Source organism: Pelmatolapia mariae, linkage group LG4, assembly GCF_036321145.2.
Source record: "Pelmatolapia mariae isolate MD_Pm_ZW linkage group LG4, Pm_UMD_F_2, whole genome shotgun sequence".
NCBI lineage: Eukaryota > Metazoa > Chordata > Actinopteri > Cichliformes > Cichlidae > Pelmatolapia > Pelmatolapia mariae.
In genome coordinates, this window is record NC_086230.1 from 11,499,863 (window position 1) to 11,526,922 (window position 27,060).

Consider the following 27,060-nt stretch of genomic DNA (forward strand, 5'->3'; position numbering starts at 1 on the left):
CTACCATCAGAGCCGTGGGAAGGGCCTTGAAGTTGCAGGGGGTTGAAGTGCATGCGCATATGTACACAATATGCCAGCCTTGAAACTATCAGATGCTGCTACACCCAGCAGACAAGAAAAAACTGCCAAAACTGAACTGAACTGGACAGCTGAGAGAAATATACCAGCTTATACACAATATTTTAACAAAGGCGCGACAATAGTTAGACCTCACAGGGTGCTCATGTGAGGAAATTCAATAGAAAGAAACTTACAACTACAAGGTTTGTTAAGACACAGCAGTCGAGATATGCAATAAACCAACTGAACACAGCTGATCAGAACCTGTCCGTATATTAACAAATATTTTTGCTAGGCCCAAAAGCAAAATTTGGGGGGATAATTATAGGTATTTGCTGATGACTCATTTTGAAAAATCACACATTTCTTAGAAAAATAGCAATAGGAACCGTGATGTGCAGCATCACAGCAAGGGCTTCATATTTTCCTCACACATGACATTAGTGGGACATTAATAGCCTATTAATGCATCCATTTAGTGGTACCAAGTACCAGACAGTAACTTTTACTTTATATAATGCACTTCATATTATATAATAATAATGCACAAGACACTTTGTATTGTGATTATATGCAAAACAAGTTAATATGAAAATGAAGGTGTGCACATAGATTTAAATTAAATATAGTAAAACAGCATGGACTGTGGAAACAATAGCTAAAGTGGTATACCACTGCTGTTGAGTAAATATACTCAGTTACTTTGGTTGCTTTCTACAGTTAATAAAGTTTTAAGGTGTGTTGTAAAGATTCATGTGAGGAAGGGGGAAAAAATGGCCCAGCCTTACAAATATCTGCATAAATGATTCATGGCTGAGGAAATATTTCTCAGAGTGGCTGCTGCCAGGCAGCTGTTAGTGGACAAATTTGGCTTGCATCGACTTTTCTTCGGACAGGGGGCAGCAGAGATACCGCACACTCGTGAAAATCTGCTCTCCCCTTCACCACCACCAACAACACGGCTGCGTAATCAGTCAGGTCCAGGGGCTGAGACGCACCGAGCCACACAGCGGTTTGCTTGTTGATAAGACTTCTTGGAAGAAGAGGACCGCAAACTACCTTCCTGCGACGTTATTTCTGCCTCTAAGCTGGACTTTTGGGACGCCTTACGGTTGAAGAGGAAAAGTCTCTTGACTGTCGGGAAATGAAAACTCAAATGGATTTGTAATTTATTGCTTTTTTTTAAAAAAGAAAAAGAAATTAATTTGGGACACACTTGGAATTATTTAAACTTTACTTCCTTTCTAAATCTCTTGGATATTTTTTTAAAAAGTATTTTTCTAAAGTGTAGACTTTAATTGCTTGGAAATGTCTTTTGCTAAAATGGTCTTATTCTTTTCATCTGAGCTTTCAGCCAAAAACGGACACTTCAGCGCATCAAGGTGAACTTAACTGAGTGAACTAAACCGGACTTTGAAGAGTGAACTGAAAGTAGGAGGCTTACTGTAGCTCTGAATTTTTATCTTTATATTTCGAGGGGAACTTGGAAAAAAAAAGTTTGGTGCAGCTGAGCGGATTCTTCTTCATCTTTTGGGAACACCTCTGCTGTGGGACCGCGGTGTGGACGGACGCTCGCACGCGCGCGCAGTCTCGCAGGGCGAGCCGCTGTCCCCCCGCGCGCAGTGCTGAGGAGAGAGGCTCTCTCGCGCTTCCATAAATGCCCGGTCCGTCGAAGAGGCTCGAGGCTGGGCAGCAAGATGAGCTCGTGGGTACAGCTGCTGCTCGCGTTGCTAGCGGTGTGTCTGCGGTTTGGCGTGGCCGAGGTGAGTTCAAATCAAAGTTCTAGAAACTTCTCGGACACTTAAGAGGGATTAGTGGTCCCTCTGAAATTAGAGCACTATAAAAAAATGCAGCACCAAAGCGTGAAGCCGCAAGGTTTATCTAAAAGTTTACGGCAGGATATAAAACACAACAGTGTTGTGGAGTCTTTATTTTTAATTTTTTTAAATAGTAGTATATATGTATATAATACTCGAAGCATATAAATATATTAATGGGCCTATGTGCGGTAGCCTACTGTATATTTTCTGGCTAACATTGGGCTCTGACTCTTGTAGTCTTTTTTTTTTTTTTTTTTAATTTTGAGTAAGGATATCACTCCAACTACAATGCACATGCTGTTCAAACTGTGTCATTATTTTTTAAGCTCATGTCCGCCTTTAAAAAAAACCAACCAAACAAAAAACCTCCAACTTCAGACCCGGTCTTTCTCTTACTGCTTCTCTTCATACAGAAGATAACTGTTATTCCTTCCCATTAACTGGCGTTATGAATGGATGCCCAGGGGCAGACACATGCAGGGGTCAACCTCTGTGGGTGATGTGCAAGGAAACGGGCGCTGCCATGATAGGCTCATTTACAGCTGAATGCTTCGCCACGTGGTGAAGTGATGCATTTACAGATGCTGCTGTTCCAGATGTTAAAGGCAGCCAGTGCATTCATACATACATTAACACCATCCTACAGAGACCACATTTGTTTCTGTACTTTTTGTGTGATTTTTGTTTTTATGATTATATGTTGCTTCCTTTTTGAATCAACACCTTCCTTTCTCTTGCACCATGTTATATGTCAAAACAGTGTTTTAGAAACAGGTGAAAATCAGCCAACAGCAGTGAATATATAAAGTCAGAAAAGATGGATAAGATCTGGTGAGGTCAAGCAGGAAGACTAAACTTAACCACGGGTCTCATCTAGGTCAAGACTCACTTGACCTAGACAACAATGTTATGTTCATTTTAGAACAAATCCTGTCCACTTTTCGTTTGCTGATATGAAGTCTGATTTTATCAGTCTTCTGCTTCCATGCAGATTTCATCTGTGTTTCTGACCCAGGCAATTCATGTCATGTCAATGGGGTTAAAGCACAAATAGTTAACAAGTCAATCGTGGGAAGTGAAGGCTTAAACAATGTTTTTAAAAAAGCAAGAAAAAAAGGCATAACTGATTGAGTTAGTTTTCTGCCATAGAACTGATGGGTTGGTATAGTTTGTTCCCAGAATAACTTATTCAATTTCAATTCAGTTTTACTTGCATATCGCCAAATCATAATAACAGTCTCCTCAAGGAGCTTTATATTGTAAAGTTCTAAGACCTTACTATAATACAGAGAAACTCCCAGCAATCAGACAACTCCCTGTGAACAGGCACTTGGCGACAATGAGAAGGAAAAACTCCCTTTTAACAAGAAGAAACCTCCTGTGTAACCAAATAAGGGGAGGGGGGGGCATCTGCCGTGACAGATTGGGGGTGAGGGGAGGAAGACGGGACAAAAGACACACTGTGGAAGAGAGCCAGAGATTAATATTAACTAATGATTAAATGCAGAGGGGTGTATAAACACATAGAGGGTTAAGAAGGTGAGTGAAGAAGGAACGCTTGGCCCATCACTGGGAAGCCCCTGGCAGCCTAAACCTATTGCAGTGTAACTAAGGGAGGATTCAGGGTAACCTGATCCAACCCTAAATATGTGCTATGTCAAAAGGGAAAGTTTTTGATAAAGAGAGTGTCTGTCTCTTGAATCCAAACTGGGAGCTGGTTCCACAGAAGAGGGGCCTGAAAGCTGAAGGCTTTGCCTCCCATTTTACTTTTAAACATTCTAGGAACCACAATTAAGCCCACAGTCTGAGAGTGAAGTGCTATATTAGAGTAATACAGTGCTATGTGGTCTTAAAGACAAGATGGGGCCTGGTTATTCAAGACATTGTATTGGGTAAGAAGGATTTAACAGGGAGCCAATGAAAGAAGCCCATATGGGAGAAGTATACTTTCTCCTGTCAGGACTCTCTTTTCAGAGAACTTATGCACATGTCTATAAAAAAAAAAGTTACAAACACAATAGCTTTGCAAATGCTGAACTGCAGTATATCTTTATCGTGTACAGCCCCGGAATCTTTAAACATTCATTTTATTGCTTCATTTTCCTTCTTTCATCCACTCCTGTACATATAAGTAACCTTCCATCATTATCACCGCCTCACATAAAAGTACATTTTAAATGTAGCGATGACGGTTGACTTTAAATTCCCGTCGTCAAGCTGTCTTTCCATTCCACCGCCTCTGCAGGCACCACATGTAAAAGAAAACTTTGACAGTATTTTTGAAGGAGAAAGTCACAAAAGGCTTTGAAGGTATACAACCTGGAAATTCCCCACGTGTGATTTTAAAGTTTATGGCACGGCAGCTGGGGAAATAATAGAGAGACTGTATGTTCAATTATGCTCTTTATTAAAAGAACTTCACCAGAAAAGAATCTGCTGGTATATAAAGTGGTTGTCACGTATAAAGCTGTAATGATCATATGCACCTAGCCAAGGACCACCAGAATGGAATTTAGTTTTAGCTAAATTGTATCAGGCTCCTTTCCAAGTGCTGATGCCAATTATGACAGTGGAATTAATTAAACTCACAGTTTCTGGCACATGCCCATATTGAGCATGTGTCAGCATACTTTCAGGGACTACATGTGAAACCTCACACATGTGCTATGGCTGCTGCTGCTGCTGTTTTGCCGGCAGCAAACTCGACCCTCTAATTATGTACAATTAGATGTTCCCTCTCCTCCTCTGCCCACTGCAGCCGCTGCCTGTACCTGGCATTCTTCAATGTGTCCAGGAGTTCTCCAGGGGATGGGGAGTTTCTTCAGGTGATAAATACTGCAGTATGTCAAGTCTTGTGTTTTTTTCTGCCATAATTAGCAGAAAAAAGGGAGAAAACATACCTGAATAGTTCAGGTATAAGACACAGTTTGGCAGGAGTGGTCTTTTGTGTTGTAGATTAGCAGCTGTCAAAAACAAATGCTTTGTCAGCAGAAGCTAATTATTCCAAACAGGCTAACTACTGCAGATACAGCTGGATTTTGAGATAGAGTTTAATCTTTTCTTTAAGAAACGTTAGCTTTTTATCCTTTTTCAGACTGAATAAGGTGCTGCTGTTTGTATTAAAATTACATTCAGCTCTATAATATTATTATTTTTATGCTTCTGCCTGCAGGAAATATGAAATGCACCTATAAAAAACACTTTTCTTAACCTTGATAATTCACCTTCATGCCATAGATGCTCATTAATCATTATCAGAGTGTGTTTACATAGTCTGCCAGTCCAGTTTGCATCTGTTTACATCTGCTTTGTTTATCAGAACTGAAATGTTTATTTAATATTTCCTGCTTAGACACAAATTGTCATGACAGCAGGCACCACCGTGAACAAAAGCACACATCCTATAATTAACATCAGACACAATTAGCCAAGCAGGCAGCTTTGCTCCATTGGCAAAAGGAGGAAATAATCATGACGACTCCTCAGGGGCATCGGCAGCTCCGCGGCAGAGATGCGAGTGTAATACAGCAGGCATTTCCCTGCTGTATTATTTGACTGTCTGAAAATCTGAGCAACAATGGGGGAATGTCAGTGGTGAACAGTATGGGCAGGGTGAGAATACTCATGCATGAATGGCCGTTTCCTTTTTCTAAAACCTGCATCCCGCTGGGATTCATTATTTTCTTCAGACCTTAAATTAATCAGTATTAAAACTAAAGTTTATTTCCAGATGGCTTTGTGTAACATTTACTGAATTGAACATGGTTCACTTAATGCCCGATGCATTTGCTCTTTTGGTCATTTTCATCGGTTCCATTCTAGCGTGAGACTCCAAAGCAAGTGAACCACATTTACAGCACTGAAATCAATGCAAGGAAGTGCCTCGACCCACGGCTGATCCTCGTCCGTTTCAGCCCAGCTTTAATTCATCTATTATTCCTCCTTTTTTTCAGATGCGCCTCCCTTCTCTCATCCTCTCTGTATCACTCCTTCCCCCACTTCCTGACTCCTTCCTTGCTCCTTTGACCCCTAAATGTTAGCAGATGAGAAGACACAACGCCAATAGTCATTCACCGTGCTCTTAGTGACCATTGTGTGTCCGCTTTGGTTAATTCTCCCCCCCCCCTCCTTAGCTGTCTCTTACCCATTAATGACTAGAGGGGTTAAATTCATGGACTCACAATGTGGGACTGATTTTGGTTTTATGGTTTAATACTATAGAAATATTTGCCCAGATCCACCGTTTTCCTAGAAAAAAACAGCTCCATATTCCTGTTTCTGTGTCCTGGTCATAACATTGAACTGTGTGGTGAATTACCTTTCTATGAGTACACAGTAAGAGTAATAATGTAGCAGAGAAGTGTTTAAAAGCCCAGTCAATGTTTTTGAGATTTTATACATGAATACAGTTTATACATGCATCAGTTTAATCACATAGGAGTGACCATGTGTGCCACCAAACAACTTCAGTGCTTCTACGTCTACTGCAGGGTTCGAAGACCATTTTCCCCTCATTTGGTGTTTTGGTGATGGGGGAGGAAACCCCATATAACATGTTGCTCTAAATTCTAGGTGTTCAAGTGAGCTGGAAATTGGAGACTGCGAAGGTCTAAGGATGTCTTCATAAATATCAAATCATTCGGTGACTGTGATGGGTGGGGAAAGTGGGCACCCTGAAATTTATGATGTTTTATCATAGGATGAAGGCAATCACTGAGAACTGTGCTAATATGTGTCTCTCAAACCATGCCAGCATGCAAGCAGCTAAACAGAGCCACCAGATCCCCTCATTGTAGGGGTCAAAGGTTCAGCTGTATTTTTAACTTTATTGTGCATAATGATCTCTGTTTCACATAACTGTAGATTTTGAGTGATAGCACATTCATGTTCTCAATCTGGTGTTTGGATTTTTGCTTTGGTAACTTTGGCAACAGTTTCCCCAGATCAGATGTTACAGATGTGGGAAAATCTCATCAGTAGCCAGGTGCGCTGGTGATAATATGTCTCAATGTCGTCTTCTTCTGTGTTTTTTTTTTTTAAATCTCACAAACGATCCAGAACAGTGCATCTTAAGGTCTCTCTGTGTTTCAGGAGGACGCTCTGCCTGCAGCCCTGGTGGAGCTGGTTAGAAACAGCCCCATCTCCTCAATAGAGGACCTTCAGATGCTGCTGTTCTCTGACTCCGTAGGTAAAGACCAGAGCTTTCTAATATTATTACTGATACATGCTTTGAAACCAGACTCCAAGTTGCTGTCTGCATTTTTACTCCAGCCTTAGTGACGACGTAAATTGAATACCATTTTCACACAACCAGATTAAGCTCCCATAAAACATTTTTTTATTCTGTTCCCAAAACCCACTCATCCAGTGCAACCCAAAGCCCTTTTTAAAATATCTGTAGCTCTTCCCTGAACATGTATTGACATTAAAGTAAAAAAAATGCTACTCTTACATTGTTGTGGTCACAATGAGAAGTGGTTTTCTTAACACATTAGCACAGATTAAAGTTGGCTTGAGAAAGCTGAGGTTATGTTGCACTTTCAAAATAAAGAACAAAATGTTGCGCAATTAAGAAAAAAACACATATTTCCTATTACAACAGAAATACAGTAATAAGCTGTAATTATTGCATTTTTTTTACACTAATTGAAATAAGGAAACACACCTGTAATAAAACATACAGCAGTGTACATGATGACAGAAACACACAGAAGATTTATTAGATTTATAAAAGTGTAACAACTGGTTGCCCTCGGGCTGGGTCTCTTATTTTGTGACTCAAATGTGACATCGGCTATGCCCCCATCCTCCTCCTCGCTCTTTTGACACAAGCTCGTGTTTTATCTCTCCACATACAGAGGGCGCTAAAAGCCCTTGGATTATATATATGATGCCCCATGCAAAAAAAATGAAATGCTCATGATTTGTCTGAGACATAAGTCAAATGCTGTTTTTGGTTTCTGTTTCAGATGAGGAAGACGAGACTTCTGCAGCCAATGGAGGTCACAGACTACCAAGGAGCCTCGGTGAGCCCTTAACCCCCCCACAAAACCTCAGCCAAACTTCCTTTTTATTCCCATCAATATATTTTAGAAGATATTTTTTTGTATTTGAGATGTGAATGTATTGTGAATGCCTGAAACCCAGCCTATGTAATTGACATTTGCTTTTGGTCTTTATCTTTTGACTTATTTGAGCTACCCTACTAAGTCCTAATGTGCTTAATAGAGGACATCTTGGCCTCTTCAATCATGCGTCATTTGTTTGGGTGTCCTCTTTAGCTCCAAAGAGGCAGAAAATCACAAAAAAGTTACACTGGTAGATAATTTTCTCCTCAGTTCTCAAGAGGATATGACAAAAAGACTTATTATCTGTATGTGGCTCTTCAGATCTTCACAGAAATTCTTCCTAGTGTGGATAAATGTCACTCTGTTCATATTCATACAAGATGAATAGAAGGTTTTAGTGCCGCCATGCAGATTTTCCTCATGAATGTAACAGTACTCAATCCTCATTAGTAGAGGACTCCCTTCCCTGAGTGTTCAGTCAAGTTTCCTGTGAAGTGATTAATGCGACAAGTATGGTTTCAGTGATACGGTTAAAACCCTTCCCATTAAGTGTTTTTTTTTTCATTATTATGATAAAGCAGATATCTGAATTACTTGTCATTAATCACTAACCGTCTGGTTGACTGAGAGACACTAATGGGCCTATGCTAATCTTTGCCTTTTGATGAGAAGAAGTTCTAGCATATTTTCTTCTTTGAAGCTTCGTGCTTCAGGTCTACAAGCTGCTGAAGTGCTAATACGCAGTACTGACAGGTGATCAGACAGGAGCTTGTGTTTTACTATCGCATAAACAGACATGAAAACAAGGTAGTCTTATTAAAGTGGATGAATGAGCAAGCTGGAAAAAAAGAAAAAATGAATTTAGTGCTGGATGGATGTTTGAAATACTAATGTAACACCACTTCTGCCCTAATACTCATGTTCACTTGTGTCTCATGGCTCAGATGCCCAGCCGGCTCAGCAGGCTCTGTGTAAAGTTCGAACAGAAGTGGTTGAGGTCACAAGGGCAATGTTGGACCGGAGCAATGCTAACTTCCTGCTATGGCCACCCTGTGTTGAGGTGCAGCGCTGCTCTGGCTGCTGCAACACTAAAAGCTTGCAGTGTGTTCCTGTTGTCACACACAAAAGATACTTGCAGGTAAACAACATCACACAGAGCTATATACACATACATGTATACACACGCACATCCGTTAGTGCTGTTCTCAGAATTGTTTCCTGTTCCTCCCATCTTATTCTCAAACTCCCTAGGTTATGAAGATCGAGTACATCAACAAGAAACCCACTTATGCTAAAGCAGTGGTGTCAGTTGTGGATCACGTGGAGTGCAGATGTCAGACTGCTCCTCGTCCTCCACCACACAAGAAGAAATCCTCTCGCAGGCAGCACGGCTACCTGCATCGAAACCAGACACATAGCCAAGGACATGCACACGGACAGGTGGACAGAAACTCTGCTTACTATCATTATTTTTCAGAATGAAAGCTTACTTTTGCCTCTTTGTTATAACAGTGCAAAGCAAATAGAATTTTTATTTCCAAGCATGACTGTGTTGTAGCCTGTGCACTGCAGTGCATGTATAGCTGTAAATAAAATAAAAGTAAAATGAATTATGTTTCTTTTTTTCTGACAAGGTTAAGGTGCATTCCAAGGATGAGCTTCATCAGTTGGATGAGCTCAAACAGAACCAGAGGGCCCACCTGGAGGATCTCCTGGAACAGCAATGGAGCCCCAGAGGAGACACCTTCACTCAGCCCGGAGAAGGATACAGTCTTGCTGGGGAGGACACTTCTCGTTCTGGAGAATCCGTTCTCTTTGCTCCACACTGGGCTCATAACATCAGCAAGCTTGTTGAGGCTAAAGAAACTGAGAATGTGGAGAGGAAGGATGGCGTGGTCTCAGATGCCAACAAAACTGCCTCCTCAGTGGATACAGCTGGAACTAAGGTGAAGAACAAGTTGGTAGGAGGTGGGAACGGGTTGCACATCATTAACACTGGAGGGAAAGTTAACAAGGAGAACAAAGAGACACAAACACACAGCCCATTGTGGCAAGAAGACAAAGGCAAATACTCAAAGATTCACACAAGTGGATTCTCTCAGCATGTTACTCCTGAAGCAAAATTCAGCCCTACCGAGGAAACCGTCACTGACACAGTTAGGGGCAGGTTCCGACCTACCAAAGAACCGAACCCGGAACCCCGTGAGCTGGCGCGACAAAGAAAAAACGAGACTCCAGAGGAGGAGAGGATATTACAGATTGCGGAAGCCAAACTGGAGGAGGAGAGAAAAGAGCTTCTGCTTCCCCATACAAAGTTGGACGAAGAAAAGGAAATACTGAGACAGCAGCAGATGAAGCGAGAAGAGGAAGAAAGGCAGAAAGAAAAGGAGACAGTCAAGCAGCACCTACATGGTAAACATCATCCCAGTCACCAAACTACAACTCAGAAACCAGGTAACAGAGATTATTGAAAGTTTTTTTTAAACAGTGCAGAATTAAGTAAATTGTTCAATTAACTAAAACAGCGTGTTTAAATTACTTAAGAGTATATTTTATCACAAGAGTGAACGTAATAGATTGTATGTAGAGTCAGGACCACTTCAGTCAAAAAAGTTATTTCCATTTGCAGTAATTCATATTTATGTTATGGTTCAGTTGTGGGACTGTCCCATAGTTCATGCACACATGTGGAAAACATGACGCCCCCTCCATGTGCATACATTTAAAACAAAAGGCTGATTGCTTTTTAAGTAAGACACAGCATGTAAAGGAAGAGCTCGGATGAAGTTGGGTTGCAAAGCGGCCTACAGATTGCCAGCAACTGTAGACAGGTTTAAGTAACTTAACTAGAAAGCCCTGTATAGAAACTGAGTAAACAATCAATGTGAGCTGGCACTGACATCAGCTGATCTGCTGAGTCTGACTGAAGCCTGTTCAAGCTAAGCTTTTGTAATTTTCTCTTACACTCTTTGTTTTTCATCTTACAGAGACAACAACATCGACAACTACCACAAAAAAGCCATCGGCTCCTACGGCCCCCAGACTCCCAACTCGACCACAAAAAACAAAAAGGATGAGGAAGAATCGCAGACGGATCAGTAAAGCAGCCATGAGAGCAATGCTGATGTAGAACTAAAAGAAACCCAGGTTAGTTTATAGAATATATAAAGCAAAACAAAACAAAAAACTATTATAATTCTGCTTTATGGTTCTTATTGTAATCCAATCTTCCTGTATTTCTACCACAGGGACACAAAGAGAACATGGTGCATTTTGTGGATAACCCAGAGAAGACCCAAATGGACTCCCTTTGTACAAGTATTTATTAATTTGTCAGTAACCCGCTCATCCTGTGAGATCTCCTCAGTAACACTACTAATGACTGTCTGGTGAACCTCTACCTATACCGGGAGTAACAGAGGAGGGGGAAACAAGAAAATGGAGTGTAAAGAAAAGATGGACCTTCTCCAGAGAATGCTTGCCTCTTTGACAGTTGATGGTATGAAGCAACAAGTGGCACCCAAAGACTGATGAACTGTGTGCAAGCACTGTGCCTGTGGGGAAATGAAACTGCATCGCTGTAGAACTGTATAAAATAGTGCAATTTCAAAAGTCTCCTTGGAACCTTGTCTTGATATCAGCAGACAGAAACTGCACTTAAATGTTGACAGAACCAAGTGTATAAGGAGTTTGTTGCTGAAAGCCTGGATTGTGTGATAACCACAGTCAGATTAGAATAAGGAGTATATCTGGTGTAAAAATTAACCAAAAAAGCCTAACGTAGCTGTTTTTCTAATTGGATAATATAATAACAGAGATTATTATATCGTCAACACACTGCAGGAGCAGAAGAATTTCCATGTGTGATATCAATTATTAGCTCATTAAAAATGATGGTCTCTCTCAAACCATATTTAATTTTATGTAACTCATTGCAAACACTGGAATTACACTTACATGGATATAGAAAAAATATAGTTTTGCATTAATGAGGTTTCCTTGTCTCAAAGTATTGTCACGGGTGAAACAAGAATTGGCTTGTGACCTGACTGTGTGCTATGTTTCTTATTTATTTGTTGCTACTGTTACTACTCTCTATAAAAAATACTGCAAACAACATGTGGCTGAGATAGAGTCTGAAAAGATCATTGTGTCATAATAACTGCGAGGTTTAAACAAAGGGACAGAACATAAAAAAACTAATCCTGTCAGTTTACCCCAGTATCCTGTTCAGCTTCAGTGTCAAATAGTGCGTGCATGTGTGTTTGTTTTGTATGCCTGTGTGGTTCAGTATGTGTTTCTGCTCACATCTATATTCTTTATTTGAGTTTTTTTTTTCTTTCATACAGAAATGTCTCTCCCCCACCAGATATATTTTGGTGCAAGCAGCCACATTAATTTTAAAGTCCTAACCCCAGAGTGTATTTCTGTAGGATCCCACCTTCTACACATTATATTTGATTTAATTTACAGGCAACTAAAAGAGTGAAAACCAGTAACTCAAGGGTTAGCTATTAAAACAAGAAAACCAAGATAAACTTTACAAATGTTGTTGTTTTTATGACCTTTCTGTTTCCCTTAATAACAGCATGTAAAAACACACTGATGCTATTTTGTGTCTGATAATTTAGAGTCAGAACATTTTAAGTTATTGAAAAAAAGGCTTGTATGTATGTTCCTTATACCATCTGACAACTGTTACTTTTTTTTTTTTAAGTGTTTTCTTACCTGATCTGGTGAACAAAAGAGAATGTTTGTGATAACTTTGCCACATAATGCTATTTTCATATGGGTATAAGAAGCTAATGTGCTTGAAACTTCTTTGTATGTGTTTTTATTCCCTTCCATTAATTCGAGGCAGTTAAGCCCAGTGCTACATGCTTAAATGATCGTGTTTCCTCCAAATACTAAGCAGGTACCATTTCTTTTCATCATGTTTAGCATCTTAATTTAGCATATCAGCACATGAAATTACTAAAAATTACTAAACCATAGACTACTTGCTATGATGTCACTTTGACCTTTCATTTTATGGCCATCACCATTTTGGCCTTTTGGAGCCTGGAGCAATATGCATAGCCTGAATGTTTTTGGCACATAGATTCCTGATAATTAGTATCAAGTAACATACAGGTGACATACAGGCAGAAAAGCGTTTAAAAATTGCATTATAAAGGACAAAAAGACAACTCAAACAGTGGCTACAGTTAGCTGAAGTGAAGCCTCGCAGATGGCTAGCAACATAGTTAGCTCTCACCTCGGCATTTAATAAGCTATAACTTTGAGGCCTAATGAATCAGTTATGAAGAAAGAAAATGCAAACCAAAAACTTTCATCTAAATTGAGCTATAAACTTGTTTTGTACATGTTTGGGCTCATCTTTCAGTTCAACAAACTGCAGTTTTAGTCAGTTTATGCTAGCTTAATTTTGTAGTCAACAAAATGACATAACATTTATCAGGAGTATCATCAGTTTAGCCACCCAGTAAAGCATGGATAATTTAAATATTGACTGGATGATGGTGATAGATGAAAAGAAAATTGATCATATAATTTGGTTTGGACCTGAGTGTTGAGACTGTGAGACTATCCTTATTCATGTGGGATTTTAAGGCCGGATACAGAAATGTTCATAAACTTATCACTTTAGCTTATTTTTATATATATATAGCTGAGCTGTTTAACCTAAAACACCCCCAACTCTTCATTTCCAGCTTACCTTGTATATTTAGAGATGTACAGTGGGGTTTGTAAAGTGTGAGAGGAAGAAAGGAAAAAAAGCGAGAGAAGAAAATGTGGGGGTTGATGTACTGTAGGTGAACTCTGGCACACACTCTCTCTGTAGTTTGTTTTTCACAATTACCCACTTGACTCTTGGCTGCAAAAACTCCCCAACTCAGCAGCCAGCTGCACTGGTATGTTTGTGAATTATCGAGCCAAAAAGTCATTGCGGCTCCTGTCATCATATCAGTCATACGAGGAATTACTTGACATAATAAATACTAATGTCCTGAATAGTATAGGGTTAAAGGGATTATTTGAATGTGGCTGCTAGTGCATATAAATAAGACCTTGTCGTTTTGCCTTAATCTGCATAAATCACTATGCTGGATCTCATATTATTGCGCCTGTAAAAAATGACAGTTATGTAAGGGTTTGCTCTGTATCTCCATATGTGATTCAGTGATTCGTGCATTACTTCCAGCCCCCCTCTTTAACACCGTCAATCTTGCACAGGCATACTATTCCTAAACAGCAGGCCATCTCCAAATTCAGCATTGAGGTGGGATGCCTGTTTTTCCATGGGTGTCCACCCAGCTCCCCAACCCCCCGCAGCCTTCAAACAAAAACAGGCGAGAGTCGTGCACTGAGGCTTGTTGACTGCGACAAACACACACACAGGCAGTGCTCATGCTCATTCCCATACATAGAGGGGTCAGCCACCGTAGCAGAGTGGGAGTGTCTCTGAGGGACAGGGACTAAAGGCACGGGACTGCTCATAGCTGACTGACTGACCTTAAAGGACATTATGGCTTGTTAGGTCTCAACAACACAATTACCTAACCAGCACACAGCCACTGGAACTAATAAATGAACAATCATGACCCAAAACCTGACAAACGCTTCAATGCAAATTAAACACATCATGACCCATGACCCAAATGTTAACCATCCTGTTTCATAATGCTAGTTATGTCAGGATTCAGTGCTGCTTTGGCTGTAAGTTAGCCCTCTGATAGACTTGTGACATTGACAGAAAAACACATGCTGAAACTATAGTGGTTCAGTAAGGTTATAGTTCACAAAGTCTGGGTAAATTTAGTAAATTTGTGAACCTCATAAGGTTAGTGCATGTGAAATCAGGCACTCAAACATGTGGGGGACCTTTGGGAGAGTGCAACCATGCAGAACTAGCTGCAGCTCTAATCTTATTTACATCCACCTGGCCAACTACGGCTAGGATTACGATTGAATTTCTTTTAGCCACATGCTAAATACATATATTTACAGAAACTAGGCGATATTAAGTTTTCAATAAAGTTTTCATTTTTTCCTTTAAAAGCTTTAAAAGTTCCATTTGGTTGCTCCAAACAAGGGAAAATTGTGTAAAAAGTTAAAATCCTTCTGAGATATTCTTTTACTCGCACTCATTCATCACCTAGATTACAAATATGGAGACTCAAGTATGGCTGACAAAACCCTTCTTAATGTCCAGGCTGCTTTGAAAGACATGTCATAAGTATGTGTGCTCCAGTATGGCTCAGATTCCCCAATGTACAGTAGTAAGGAAACAGGAGGCCTTTGAACAGGAGGTTACACAAGCATCCGTGTGGCGCCACGCACCCCCTACACCTTCCAGCACTTTTATTTTCCTGTTTTTATGTACGACAAAGGACAGGGACATGCCGTACACAGATGACCACACAAATACCCCCGTCATTAAGCAGTCTGGTCTTTCCATCAAAACATACCTTGGTGCTTTATCTCGACCACTTTCCATTTCTCCTTAATATGAATGTGTCCGTCACTCACTCCCTGGCTTCAGAACAATAGGCCCGTGACGACGACCGCGAGACCAAGGAATGTGTCTGCTTTTTGGGGCACAGTATTTGGAAAAGCCTGGAATGTTGGGAAAACACATCAAACACCTTCCCCTCACCTTCCACAGACACATCGCAGGTCAAATAAATGAGTGTGTAAGCATAACATAGGCATCATTCCTCAGTTAGCAAGTGTCAGACTGATCCTCAATCTCATCAGGCAGGAAGTTGTACCTAACGATGGGTTGAAAACACAGGAAGTTGATATCAGCATGCCTGGAATTCCACCATTGTGTTTTCTGCATAGAGAACAGAGTGACAATCTTATACTTCACTAACACTGAGACAAATCACTGATCACCAAAGCACAATATCTTCACGAGGTGACTCTGATACAGTTATGTTGCATAGCGACCTAAAACATGCATGCATACCACAGACTCTGTGTATTACACACTCGCACCTGCTTTCAGAAACTAGCAGCGCCTGAAAACTCTCTGCAGTCCTGTCAGGCCAAACAGATGGGAAGATAAACAGAGCAATAAATTAGATAACGCTGTGAAACTGTGTGTGATGCTCCCAACACCGGTGTGTGAGGTTAAGAAATATCCAGTCACCACGCAGACACACGCACATACACACAAACACAATCTGTTCCAATTTACAAAACCGCTTTCAGCAAAACATGATAAATACAAACGAATTATCTTTGTCTCTGTGTACGTGGATGCTTCTGTGCATTAGAAAAACGGGCAAGGAATATGAAAGTGTTAAAATGCAAATGATCACAACTACAATTATGCTGCACAACATTTCATTTCTTTTAAACCTGATCTTAAAATTTGTGTGTGTGTGTGTGTGTGTGTGTGTGTGGGGGGGGGGTTCCTATAAAACACAAAGTATGGAGGCCTATCTCCCCTCACCACACTCCCTGCCGGTGACTGATGCCCTCAGGGGTCGGTGCGTTGGTGGTTCTTGGTGTCCGGGGCTGGGTGCTCAGGTATGTACCAGCTCACTCCCGGTGGCTACTTGGCTGGGCCTGGCGCCTGTTGCTTGGTCAGGCCTCTTCCGGGGCAAAGGGGGCCCTCGGGCCTCCGGCCTCTGGGCCTGCGGCTCGGTTCACTCTGGCACAGCTGGCTGCCGGCAGAGCCGGCGGGCACGCCAGTGCAGCCCCCTCTGGCTTCTGCTCCGTGGCTACTGGGTGACCCCTCATCTGGGGCTCTCCTCAGCTCTTCCCAGGAGGGTGGCACGGATGCCCCTCCGGTGGTCCTCCTTGGGCTCTCGCACTCTGGGGCCTCTGGATGTCTGGAGTCTGGATCTCCTCCATGTCTTCTTCATGCCCTGGGGGACGGGGCTATGGCTCTCTACACCCTCTAGAAGACCATTACATGGGGAAACCTTCTGAATACAAGCGCACTGATCCACACAGGTGTGCACACGGGTGTTCACTGTTCGTAGACATAAACTACACCTTTCTTAGCTGCTACTTCAAAGCACATTGTGTGCTGTCGGTCCTGCGTGCTGCACAACAACATTCAATATTTAGTATTTACTGCTGTTTACACTTAGCTAGATTAACGCGATGGTGTTGTGTTTAGTATGTTGCTCTGTTTTTTTTGCTTGTTTTCTCTTCTTTTTCTTTCAACAGGTGATCCAGGAGATTTTTTTTCTCTTCTTTCTCTTTTTAAGTGCCCTTTCTCACTGTCCCTCTTCCCTTCTGTTTTTCTTTTCCTTCATCTTTCTTTCTCCCTTTCCTATCCCCCAGTCATGTCTGTCCCGTCTGTAACAACTGAAAATAAAATAAAATAAATAATAACAACAAAGGTAAAAAACAAAACAAAACAAAACAAAAAAACCACAAATAAACACAATGCCAACCTACATTTGCTTTGGTCATACCTCTGTATGTTTGCTCAGTAACAGTACTGCACTAAAAATGGCTGGACTATAAATGGTACTTTCACACTTAGCACACTGTCTGTGCTGAAAAAAATAATTCAACTACAAAACCTTAAAAAAGCCACGCTATATTAAGAAAAGCTAGCTGCATACCTACTCCTAGCTTTTAAAAAAAACTACATTGCAAAGAATTTTGCTCACCTGCATTGTTTTTATCGGCCACATTTGATCTGATTAATGGACAGGTAAGTTTGCCTACCTCAATGCAAAACACAACACAACCTTGTATAAGCCAGTTGCAATGTTTGTCATTATATTTGGGCCACACAACACTCGTCTCAACAATTGTTGAGTTAGCTATTGAGTAAGTTAACAAACGCCCCAAATAGCCTAAACTGAACCTATATTTAATGCTATAATGCTTAAGTGCTATACAATTGCTCAACAGGAATCCAGAATCATTAGTATTGCATGCAAATGAATTTAACTACACAGGAGGACAAAATAAGGACAACCTGAAGAAGGATTATCAGTCAAAGCTCTTTGGCTACAGAGATGCAGCTTATGATTGGAGAAAGCAGAGAGGCATGCACCTCAAAGAACACTGTCCCCACATTGAGACTTATCTGCGTCTGAGAATTATGCAGATTCAGTTCGTCTTGAACTGGAAATCTTGTCACAGTTGAATGAATCCAGTGGACAAGTACAAAGTTTTTTATAGTCTAGTTTTGGCCAGTTGCCATAATAAAGCATGCACTTCAGTGCATCAGTGTTTTCAGTATATTAGCGGTACTCATAATGGTACATCAGTAATAGTAACATCTTACTTTTGATATTTCTTTGCATCTTCACTGTATCAAACTGTCTTCTACCTTAAGGACCTTCGGTCACATCTTCATTATATTGAATTTAAGACAGAAACCTAGCAAAAATATAATATTCTTTTAATTACAGCTAACAGCAGTTTACAGAAGTTTATTTCCTTAAGCATAAAGATCATCCACAGACAGTGCATTTATAATATATATATATATTACATAGTTTGTCAGCCCAACGTTTCTTATTTTCTCTTCTTTTGTATTTACAGGCAGAGTTGTGCTCCTTCACCTTTGATTGCCATTACCTACATTAAAATAGACTTCATGTGTTTAGATTTACATCTCTGTGTCTTTGCTGACGTCAGTTCTAAACTAAAACCTTTGCACACGGCACTGGTTATACTTATCTTAGCACAATCAGCACATCACAATGCAGATGGCATGTTCTACACACCTTTGGCAACACTTAGGCTACAACACTGACAACAAGGTCTCAACTCAGACACCTCTGTGCAAAACACGCATATTGTGCATGACCACAGTGAATGTTACAGTTGGCAAACGTACAGCACACACTGTTTCCATGATGTGAAGTTCACATAGCTGCTTCCCTTCAGCTGTGAAGGCAACAAGGAATTAGAGGAAGTAATAAAAGAAGACTAGATTTCAACTGAGTTCTTAGAGTCTGCGGCTAAATGTGCACATCCTGCGTGAAAGGCTGTCATTACGCTGAAAGATTACACAAGCAAGTAAAATGATGGTGCCATGCATTTGAAAAGACGGTGCAACGCTTAGACACAGGCAGAACAAAAATTGAACGCATTAAGAATCACGAAAGCTGTTTTGCATGGCTGCTTTTTGGATTACGTTTGGATTACATACCATCCCAGTCTGTGCCAGGAAATTATCTAAAAAAGTTCAAAGAAAAGGCTTAGTTTGCTTCCCATAATATTGCATTCTGTCCCACATAAGCTTATAGACCACCTACAAAATTTGGCTCACTATTGCCCTCAAATGGTGAGACACTAAACTACACCTCAGTATATTTGATTTTTCTCTGGATACTCTTCCTGACACAACTCCAAAGTCATTTGCATTTCCTTCTGGGATCAAAACTGAGATCTTTCGCTTTTTCTGTAAGCCACTACACTATGGAGCCACTTTGTCAGTTAAGATTAAAAACAGGCACAAAGCTTCTCAAAAATGCTAGAAGGAATTTTTTTTTCACATTGAAGCATCAGTAACTCAGAATAAAGTGAAAAGTTTATGCAAAAAGAAAGTTGTTTCGTGTGCAGAGAAAGTGATAGGTCCTCTTTTGATAAAATCTTCCTATGAATTATGCAGGCTAGTGCGCTGCTCATGCATGAAGGCTGTGGGGAGGTGGCAGTACCCTGACGCCTGTACGGTGGCCCCTTCAGGCCAGTTGGTGAAAGGTCCCGACGTGTATTCTGGCGGTTTGTCCCCAATGGTGGGCTCGCTAAAGCCAGGCTTGATGTCCGAGTTAACGAGCCACGGTGTTGGATCATTGCACCGCTGGTCCTGCTCAGCACTGTCACACCAGTGTGTGCTCGTCTTTTCATCACAGTGGGACATGAGGTCCTGTGTGGATCTGGAGTTGCTGTGTCTGGGCAGACACACATAGCCTTCGCCGAAAAGAGTGAAATTTACAGGAGAAGGCGATGCATCTGACGGGGTTTCTGTGTCCATCTCTTCATCCTTGACACTCACTGACTCGGGGGCTGGCTCCGGCGACTGTCAGATAAGAAACAGTGCTGTTTAGTCTTCAATCAAATTTTTCTTTTCTTTTTCTATCTTTACCAGTGATATTTGCTCATTTATGGTTTGCTATACATAGATTCAAGTAACACAGTTTTATTTGACACATTCATGAAGGGCACAGTTTGGTGTTTTTCTACGAATCTACATCTTCACTTTCTGTTTCGATGAAACAGCTGATACAACTTTCATCTCTGTGAATTAAGCGGCCAAAAATCTTGGCTTAGCACAAATCAGTGGGAAACTGCTAACCTGGCACTTCCAATCACCGCTATAGGTGACATTGTGTTTTGTGTGTCTGTTCTGGAAAAAATAAAATCAAAGTGCAAGAACTGCATGTTGTGCTTTTACTGATGCAACAACTGCTGCAGTTAAAACTCAGAGGTTCAGGCTATCAGTCAATAAACCAGTGGGCAATGTCACAGTGGCTATATCTAGTTTTCATATAGAGCTTACAGGGATGTTTTTAATAGGACCAGAGACTTTCTATCATTGCACCTAATTAAGAAATTATCTAAAATTCTAGATAATATAGTGCGTAAAGTGTGTTCTTCTCATCTAACTATTAGCAAGAAAACTATTAAGTAAAGTAGTCCATACAGTATGTGGATATGCAAAATTGATTAAGGCTAGTTTAAGTTTAAATTGAGAGTTTAATGTTTTTGGTATTCAGGCTCTGGACACATGACAAATGACTTGGTTAGAGTTTCTGAGCAGCTGACCCGACAGAGGATGTATGGCCCGGTGAAGCTTATCGCAGAAGTGTCAGAGACGTTAACCTCCTCAGTAGGAGAGGGCAGGTTATCACAGCTCCAGCAACCCTCATCCTGATCCAGGTACTTTTTTTCTGTGTCCTTGGTCGGCCACAGCGAAGCTTGTGATGAGCTGCAGCGGGAGAAAATAAGAATTTTATTGATTTATGTAACAGCTCGTCATTTTGCTATTCACTTTCCGGGAGCTACGCCCAGTGATTGGTGACATTCAGGAGCACCGAACAGTCTGTCTGTGTGAGTTATCTAAGGGAACAGCTATAGACTATCACTCATGCTGAAAGCGTTTTCTTTTACTAAAAAAAAATGTGCAGACCTCTGGACAGGTCAAGTGTGAAACATATTACCATGTAGATAAGACGTCCAGTTGTTGCACTTTGCAAATATACGGCTTTTCAGTCTGCGTAAGGGTCCGACTGCCGGGGGACTGGATCGCAAATAGATGTAGAGAAGAAAGGAATTACACATTTAGATTTAAAAACAGCAAGTGTGCAACATTTATATAAAGATAAAGAAATAGCAAAAAAATAGCAAACTGTAAACTGAACCAGTCTTACCATCAACTCTGACAGGATTTTGCTTTTTCCTGGAGAAGGAACTGAGTCCCCCCACACAATTACCTTCCTAGTGGTTAAAATTTATGCAAATTTATCATTTAAAAAAATAATTCTTATGAAATTAGAACATAATAAATGCATTAATTATACTTTTGATGGTAGTAGTTAATTTTTGCTTTACACAAATAATGTACCTTCGACAAGTTGGAATAGCACGGTACAGAATGAGGAAGACTAGAGCCACTGCTACAGTGATAAGTGTATAGATCAAGGTTGTGGGGGACCAGACTGTTGGTGCGAAAAACAGAATTAATGATCATGTTAATGGGGGGATGACATGAATCATGATATGCTTTTTTTTTTTACTCTTTCAGAGAAAAAAAAAATGAAAGTAAAGCCCACAAACCTTCATTAGTGGTCCACTCCACAGGATCCGTCCACTCTGATGGGATTCCTTCATACTCTGAACCTGATCCAGGGACAACCAATGACCTAACTTTGACCTGGTAAACCTGGAGTGAGGCTAAAGATTTTCCAAGGATGGTCCAGGAAGTTAAATCCCTTACTTCCAGTAGCGTAGAAGAATTCTAAAAAAAACCCCAATAAATAATATATATATATATATATATATGTACCTGATTTTGGGGGGTTTTTCAGTTACGTCACCTTTAAATTAGTATGTCTTTTATAGTTAATGGGAATGAGTTCCAATTATCAAGATTAAAAACAAACAAACACTGATAGTAAGGCTTCTTACCTCATCTTGTTTCCTGTAATAAAGGACCTGATAATACAGGTTGTGTTTTTGACTTTTGTTTGGTTCGGTCCATTTCACGATCCAGTTATTGTCTTCTTCCGTCAGATTTACATGCTGTGGGGGGTTGGGACGAACTGTGGAATAAGAGCAATGCAGAGAAGTTCGTTTATAGCTAAAGTTATTGTGGAAAGTTTTATGCATATTTAACAGCTGTGTGTGGTATCGCTTTTGCCTTGTGATTTAGTGTCTGTATTCATTTATCTTGCCAAGTGGGGACTTTAATCTTACTGCCCACTAACCCGTAAGGACTTGTATTACTGTAGAGACTAAAATTAGCCCACGCTATTTTTTTAGGGTATTATTAAATTTTAGGGTAAAATTAGATTTTAGATTTCACGTCTGGGCAGAGATTAGGCATTCATTTATTAAGTTCATTGGTTAACTTTGGTTAACTTTAGGGAATACATTATGCCAATGAATAAGCCCCACAGGGTGTAGTTAGTTTGTGTGTGTGTGTGTGCGCACGTGTGTGTGTGTGTGTATGCTTGTTTGTTTTGTCATGACAGACTGTAGTGGAAAGTACCAAAAGGGGTCTTAAGCATTTTGGCAGATATATATATATATATATATATATATTGAGTACAGTCACATTAGTGTATAGTATAGAGAATGGATGGATGAATTTGGATGGAAATCATTTTTACTAAAAAAAGAAGCAGTCACCACACTGTTGTGACTAATGTATACCAGAGGCAATATAGAGACGAAGTATATAAGTAGCAGATAGCTGAATGATGATAGTCTGAATTCTAGATAATTCATTTAGACGGAATGAGTGCAATAGTGCTATTTAAACAGTAGGTGGGGCTACTCAATCAAGACCCTTTTTTCTAAGTGCTCCTTGAGTGTGGATTTGGAATTTCAAAGATCAAGCATTATTCCCAGGTTGGAGCACCTGACCAGAATGCTGTAGCTCCAGTCACATGATTACTCACTGTTTAGGTGGAGTTTAAATCTCTTGGCACTGTGTTTTGGCTGGAGGTTCAGCTGCAGATGTTCTGGGTCTGTGACAGACAGCGTGCAGCTGTACCTCAGCATCATCCTGGTGAGGTCAGAAGTGACTGTTTGGTTCAAACAGCATCTCTCAAACCTGAAAGCAGAGGTTAAAAGCAGAGGAAATGACACGAACAGTCTGATAAATGGATGGACGAATGATGAAGGTGCTTTTCATTTCCAGCCAGGTGGTGTTGCCAGCGTCACGCTCAACTTACGGCGCACTCTCATTGTGTCGACAGGCCAGCTGGTAGGTAATGATGTGAGCCAGCTCTCTGTTCACTTCCCAGCTACACGTTACCTCCTTCTCTCCATCCAGTACACAATGCAAAGTGGGAAGCTGCCCAAAGTCTGTGGCCCAAGAGAGAAAAAAAGAGCTAATAACAACAGCTGCAAAGCCCCAGACTTATCTCTAACTCCCATAAATTGGACAAAGGGAGAAGATTAGAAATGTGAGGAAAGCAGATAAGAGTGCGGGTCTCCTTAAGAAGGAAAAGGCACTAACTTGTGCAAAAGTATTCAATACATTAAACATGCCAAACCATTTATTCAGAGATGAAGTTGAACCGATTTCTTTAATTTACCTTCTTTAGTGTTCCAGGTCACCACAGGACTCCAGTCACTCCACAGACCCATGTTGGCCCGGGCCCTCACTCTGGCTTCATACCTGTGACCTGGATGCAACAGCTGCCTCTCAAGTGTCATACTGGTGTTTGTGACATTCACAGTCTGCAAAGAGAATCAAGTGTTGTGAGTGGCTTGTGGAATATTTATTTATTGACATTTATTCAAGGTTAAGGAAGTATATGTGCATTCTTATTTTATATTCCAGGTTTTTAGCTACCTAGAATGTAAATGTATGTTTGCGTTATTTGTTTAAATCCAAACTGTGAATGTGCTAGTATGCTTATGTTTGAACTCAGAACCTCCCCAGGTGTATCCTAATCTGTTTTTTCTATTTCTTTAACGTTGCCAGGCTTCTGACTCGAGGGTCTCGTAGGTTTGAAGCTTTCCTGTGAGAGGAAATCTAAAATGTGATTTATAGGCATCAGGTCACTGGTTTCATTATTATTGCTAAATATATTGCAAGGAAGTATGAAGAGTGTTAAATGCTAACTCGGTTTCTATTTTCGACCTTTCAGTTAAACTGATGTGCTACAAAGATGAGGCATTTTCAATCCAGTTATGAGCTTGCATGCGCGATGCTTACCACCCAGTTGTCCTCTCTGTGCGTCTTGTAGCTGAGCTGATAGGTGAGGTTTTTGTTCAGGGATGAGGAGGGAGGGTAGGGGCTGGACCAAATGAGCTTTCGGCCACCATCAGCTGCATCGTGCGTGGAGAGACTCGCTGGTGGGAGTGCTTTCACTGTAAAAACGCAAAAGCGCACAACAATCCCCCCAGTGTTTAGTTTCACTCGACTGCAAAAGGAAACATAACAGAATGAATGTTAAACTCACGGTGCTGTAAAAGATGAAGAGTCTTGTGCCGGACAGAGGAGCAGACGCTCAAAGTCTTGTTTGGGAGGAAGAAGGCGATGTGGTTTATGCTGATGCCAAACGCATTGGCTTTATATCTACAGCGGACATCCCTGTGCTTAGCTGCATCTCTAGGATCAAGTGGCTCAGGCTCACACTTCACCTCCCTGCAAGGACATGAACACAGAGTCATTCCTTGAAAAGGCGTCCCATGTATCTTTTTTTTCTGTTGGCTTCTTCTCATGTTTTGTCCTTTTTTTTTTACCTTCCAGCTCCTGTATCGACCCAGAGCTCCAACTGTGTATTTATGTGTTGCCTCCACTTGCAGTTGACTTGGGACATGTAGTTATTATGGCATTGTAATGATTCCAGTATTGAAGACACTGAGCAGAAAAAGAAAAGCATTTTAGGTAATCGGGCAGTCGCTTTGTTGTATTCCTGTAATCCTTAGTTATCTTCAACTCAAAATGATTATAATTATATATATATATATATAAAACAGTTAAGATATTCTTACACTTCACCTTTCATAACAAAATACATTTCATATGACAGTTAGCCTTTTTACTTTACTTTTCCTCAGAACCTTTATCAGATTTTAGGTGCTTATGGCACGATTTGCATGAAAAACTATTATTAGCTAAATATGCAAAAGTCACTGTATTTTAAAATGAAAGTAAAATAAAAATTAAAAACAAAAAATGTAGTTGTTTGAAGGATTACACCGGGCATATATTTACCATTTTGTGAGTTGCTGATCTCCTGGATTACACAACGATCTGAACCGGAGAAAAGAGCCAGCTTAGGAAGCTTTGCCAAAAGCAGAAGCCAGAAGAGAGGCATCATTGTTGCGGCCAGTGAGGGCAAGGTGGCCCTTTTGTTATGAGCTGCTCTCCCGAAACTTGCCCAACTGCTTTTACTGATATCATCAAGAAGTCTGTAGACAAGACGGAGCAGAGGGCAGTGTGCGAGGCAGAGAGAGAGAGAGAGAGAGGGGAGAAGAATTAGTTCATTTACTAGAAACAATGAACAAATGAGTCATGACCACACTACGAGCATTCTTCCGCTTTGAGTGTCTGCTTGTTGTGGGATGTCACCACACATCCGCCTCTCTCTTATCTCTTTTTCTCACATGTGATAGACGCAGATAAAAAGAAATAAACACACAGCCACACATATGTATGGTTAAGTTGTGTGCGTATGTGTGGGTGTTTGTATATACGTATGTGTATGAGAGAGGGGTGGGGGAGGGTGGTTTGTTTAGTTTTAAATGTCTGATTTTTTATGTTTTAAAGATATGTAAACACTGTATGATGACTAAATGTAAAAAACACAAAAGAAAAAAATCCAAATTTTTACCCACATTGCAAAAAGAAAATCAATTGATTCATGTTGCGTCCACTTTTTGAGTTTTTGACAATGTAAAAACTGTAAAACCTTGTAAATTTTTGACAAATAAATGCAAATTAAATCAAAATGACATTTTGTGAAATGCATTTGTATTTTTTTTTAATTGATCCCTCAACATGTTTAAATAAAATTTGATGTACAATCATAAAAAACGTGGATGCAACCTGAAATGGTAATAAAGTTACAGAAAAATGAGGGAAAAAAAGACTTCAGTACATTGTAATAGAATATCAGCGGGGGATTTTAAGGGTCACTCAGGCATTACTTCTGCCTTTAGAGCTGCTGTTTACAGTAGAAGGTTGGGGAACCCCCGTTCAGGAGAATATGGGAATCCAGTATTCACTCTGAAACTAAACAACCTTGTCAACCTGTTATTGTCAGAAGTGCAGTAGGCCACACTGTAGAAGCGGAAACCATCAGTTGAGTAGAAATCAAAGACAGAATGATTTTCAGAAAATAGCACAAGAAATGTAAAAAAACAAAAAACCAAAAACAAAACAAAAACCCCCACAGCACCTGGAAACACCTGTATGTTACTGTACTAAGCTATTTTTTTCATTTTGTACACTCACTGTATTTTCTGGGCGATGTTTTAAGCTTTCATAAAGAAAAGTGCGCATGTTTCTGAAGAGTCTCAGACAATTTCTCATCTGATTGCGAAAATTCTGAGCAATTCGAAGGAGAAGAAGTCACAGGATGACATATGCTGGGAATTCATGTCCGCTTTCATGAGCTCAACACATTTTAAAATGAGCTCTGATGAAGCCCAAAAAGCAAACCTGTGTATTTGACTTTTGTGGATTTTTATCATTATTTCTAAATAGAGCTGATGCTCACACATCACAAGTCATTAACTTTTAAAATAATATAGCAACATGATTTTCAAGCTGAGAAAAAGTAGCACTTGTGAGAGGCAAGCGTTCACCCCTTTCCTAGCTCACCCATGATCTCCAACACAGTGCAACTTTGTATAAAATAAATGGCTCACTTACCTACCATAGATTGTGAAGACTGTTTTTCCTTTGTCCTTCTCTCATTGTGGGTTCCTGCTTGTCA

The 27,060-nt window shown here is 40.4% G+C and overlaps 2 protein-coding genes across 3 annotated transcripts; one reads left to right on the plus strand and one right to left on the minus strand.

Moving 5' to 3' along the window:
• The first annotated feature begins 1,027 nt into the window (after positions 1-1,027).
• Positions 1,028-12,765, plus strand: pdgfbb (platelet-derived growth factor beta polypeptide b). The gene is made up of 8 exons (XM_063471465.1): positions 1,028-1,823; positions 6,972-7,068; positions 7,850-7,906; positions 8,893-9,086; positions 9,200-9,388; positions 9,583-10,402; positions 10,936-11,095; positions 11,197-12,765. Exons 1-7 carry the CDS (start codon positions 1,758-1,760, stop codon positions 11,076-11,078), a joined length of 1,566 nt encoding a protein of 521 aa, XP_063327535.1. The 5' UTR covers positions 1,028-1,757; the 3' UTR covers positions 11,079-11,095; positions 11,197-12,765.
• Positions 12,766-18,357: 5,592 nt separating this feature from the next.
• On the minus strand, positions 18,358-27,060 carry csf2rb (colony stimulating factor 2 receptor subunit beta). Of its 2 annotated transcripts, none has more exons than XM_063470553.1 (15): positions 27,001-27,060; positions 25,335-25,531; positions 24,860-24,977; positions 24,577-24,761; positions 24,330-24,484; positions 23,704-23,848; positions 23,338-23,470; positions 23,062-23,216; positions 22,067-22,200; positions 21,716-21,896; positions 21,504-21,597; positions 21,310-21,376; positions 21,100-21,179; positions 20,705-20,867; positions 18,358-19,958 (listed from the first exon to the last, which is right to left on the minus strand). In XM_063470553.1, the coding sequence occupies exons 2-15, from the start codon at positions 25,438-25,440 to the stop codon at positions 19,536-19,538; spliced, it is 2,139 nt and encodes a 712-aa protein (XP_063326623.1). In that variant the 5' UTR covers positions 25,441-25,531; positions 27,001-27,060; the 3' UTR covers positions 18,358-19,535. The 2 variants fall into 2 exon arrangements, with proteins under 2 accessions (XP_063326623.1, XP_063326624.1); XM_063470554.1 differs by having other exon boundaries at positions 26,997-27,046.

Coding starts and splice junctions, on each gene's coding strand:
- pdgfbb (XM_063471465.1), top strand. CDS start 1,758: ATGAGCTCGTGGGTACAGCTGCTGCTCGCGTTGCTAGCGGTGTGTCTG. Junction 1,824..6,971: donor TGCGGTTTGGCGTGGCCGAG/GTGAGTTCAAAT, acceptor TCTGTGTTTCAG/GAGGACGCTCTGCCTGCAGC. Junction 7,069..7,849: donor GCTGTTCTCTGACTCCGTAG/GTAAAGACCAGA, acceptor TTTCTGTTTCAG/ATGAGGAAGACGAGACTTCT.
- csf2rb (XM_063470553.1), bottom strand. CDS start 25,440: ATGATGCCTCTCTTCTGGCTTCTGCTTTTGGCAAAGCTTCCTAAGCTG. Junction 24,978..25,334: donor GATCAGCAACTCACAAAATG/GTAAATATATGC, acceptor TTTTCTGCTCAG/TGTCTTCAATACTGGAATCA. Junction 24,485..24,576: donor TCTTCATCTTTTACAGCACC/GTGAGTTTAACA, acceptor GCGTTTTTACAG/TGAAAGCACTCCCACCAGCG.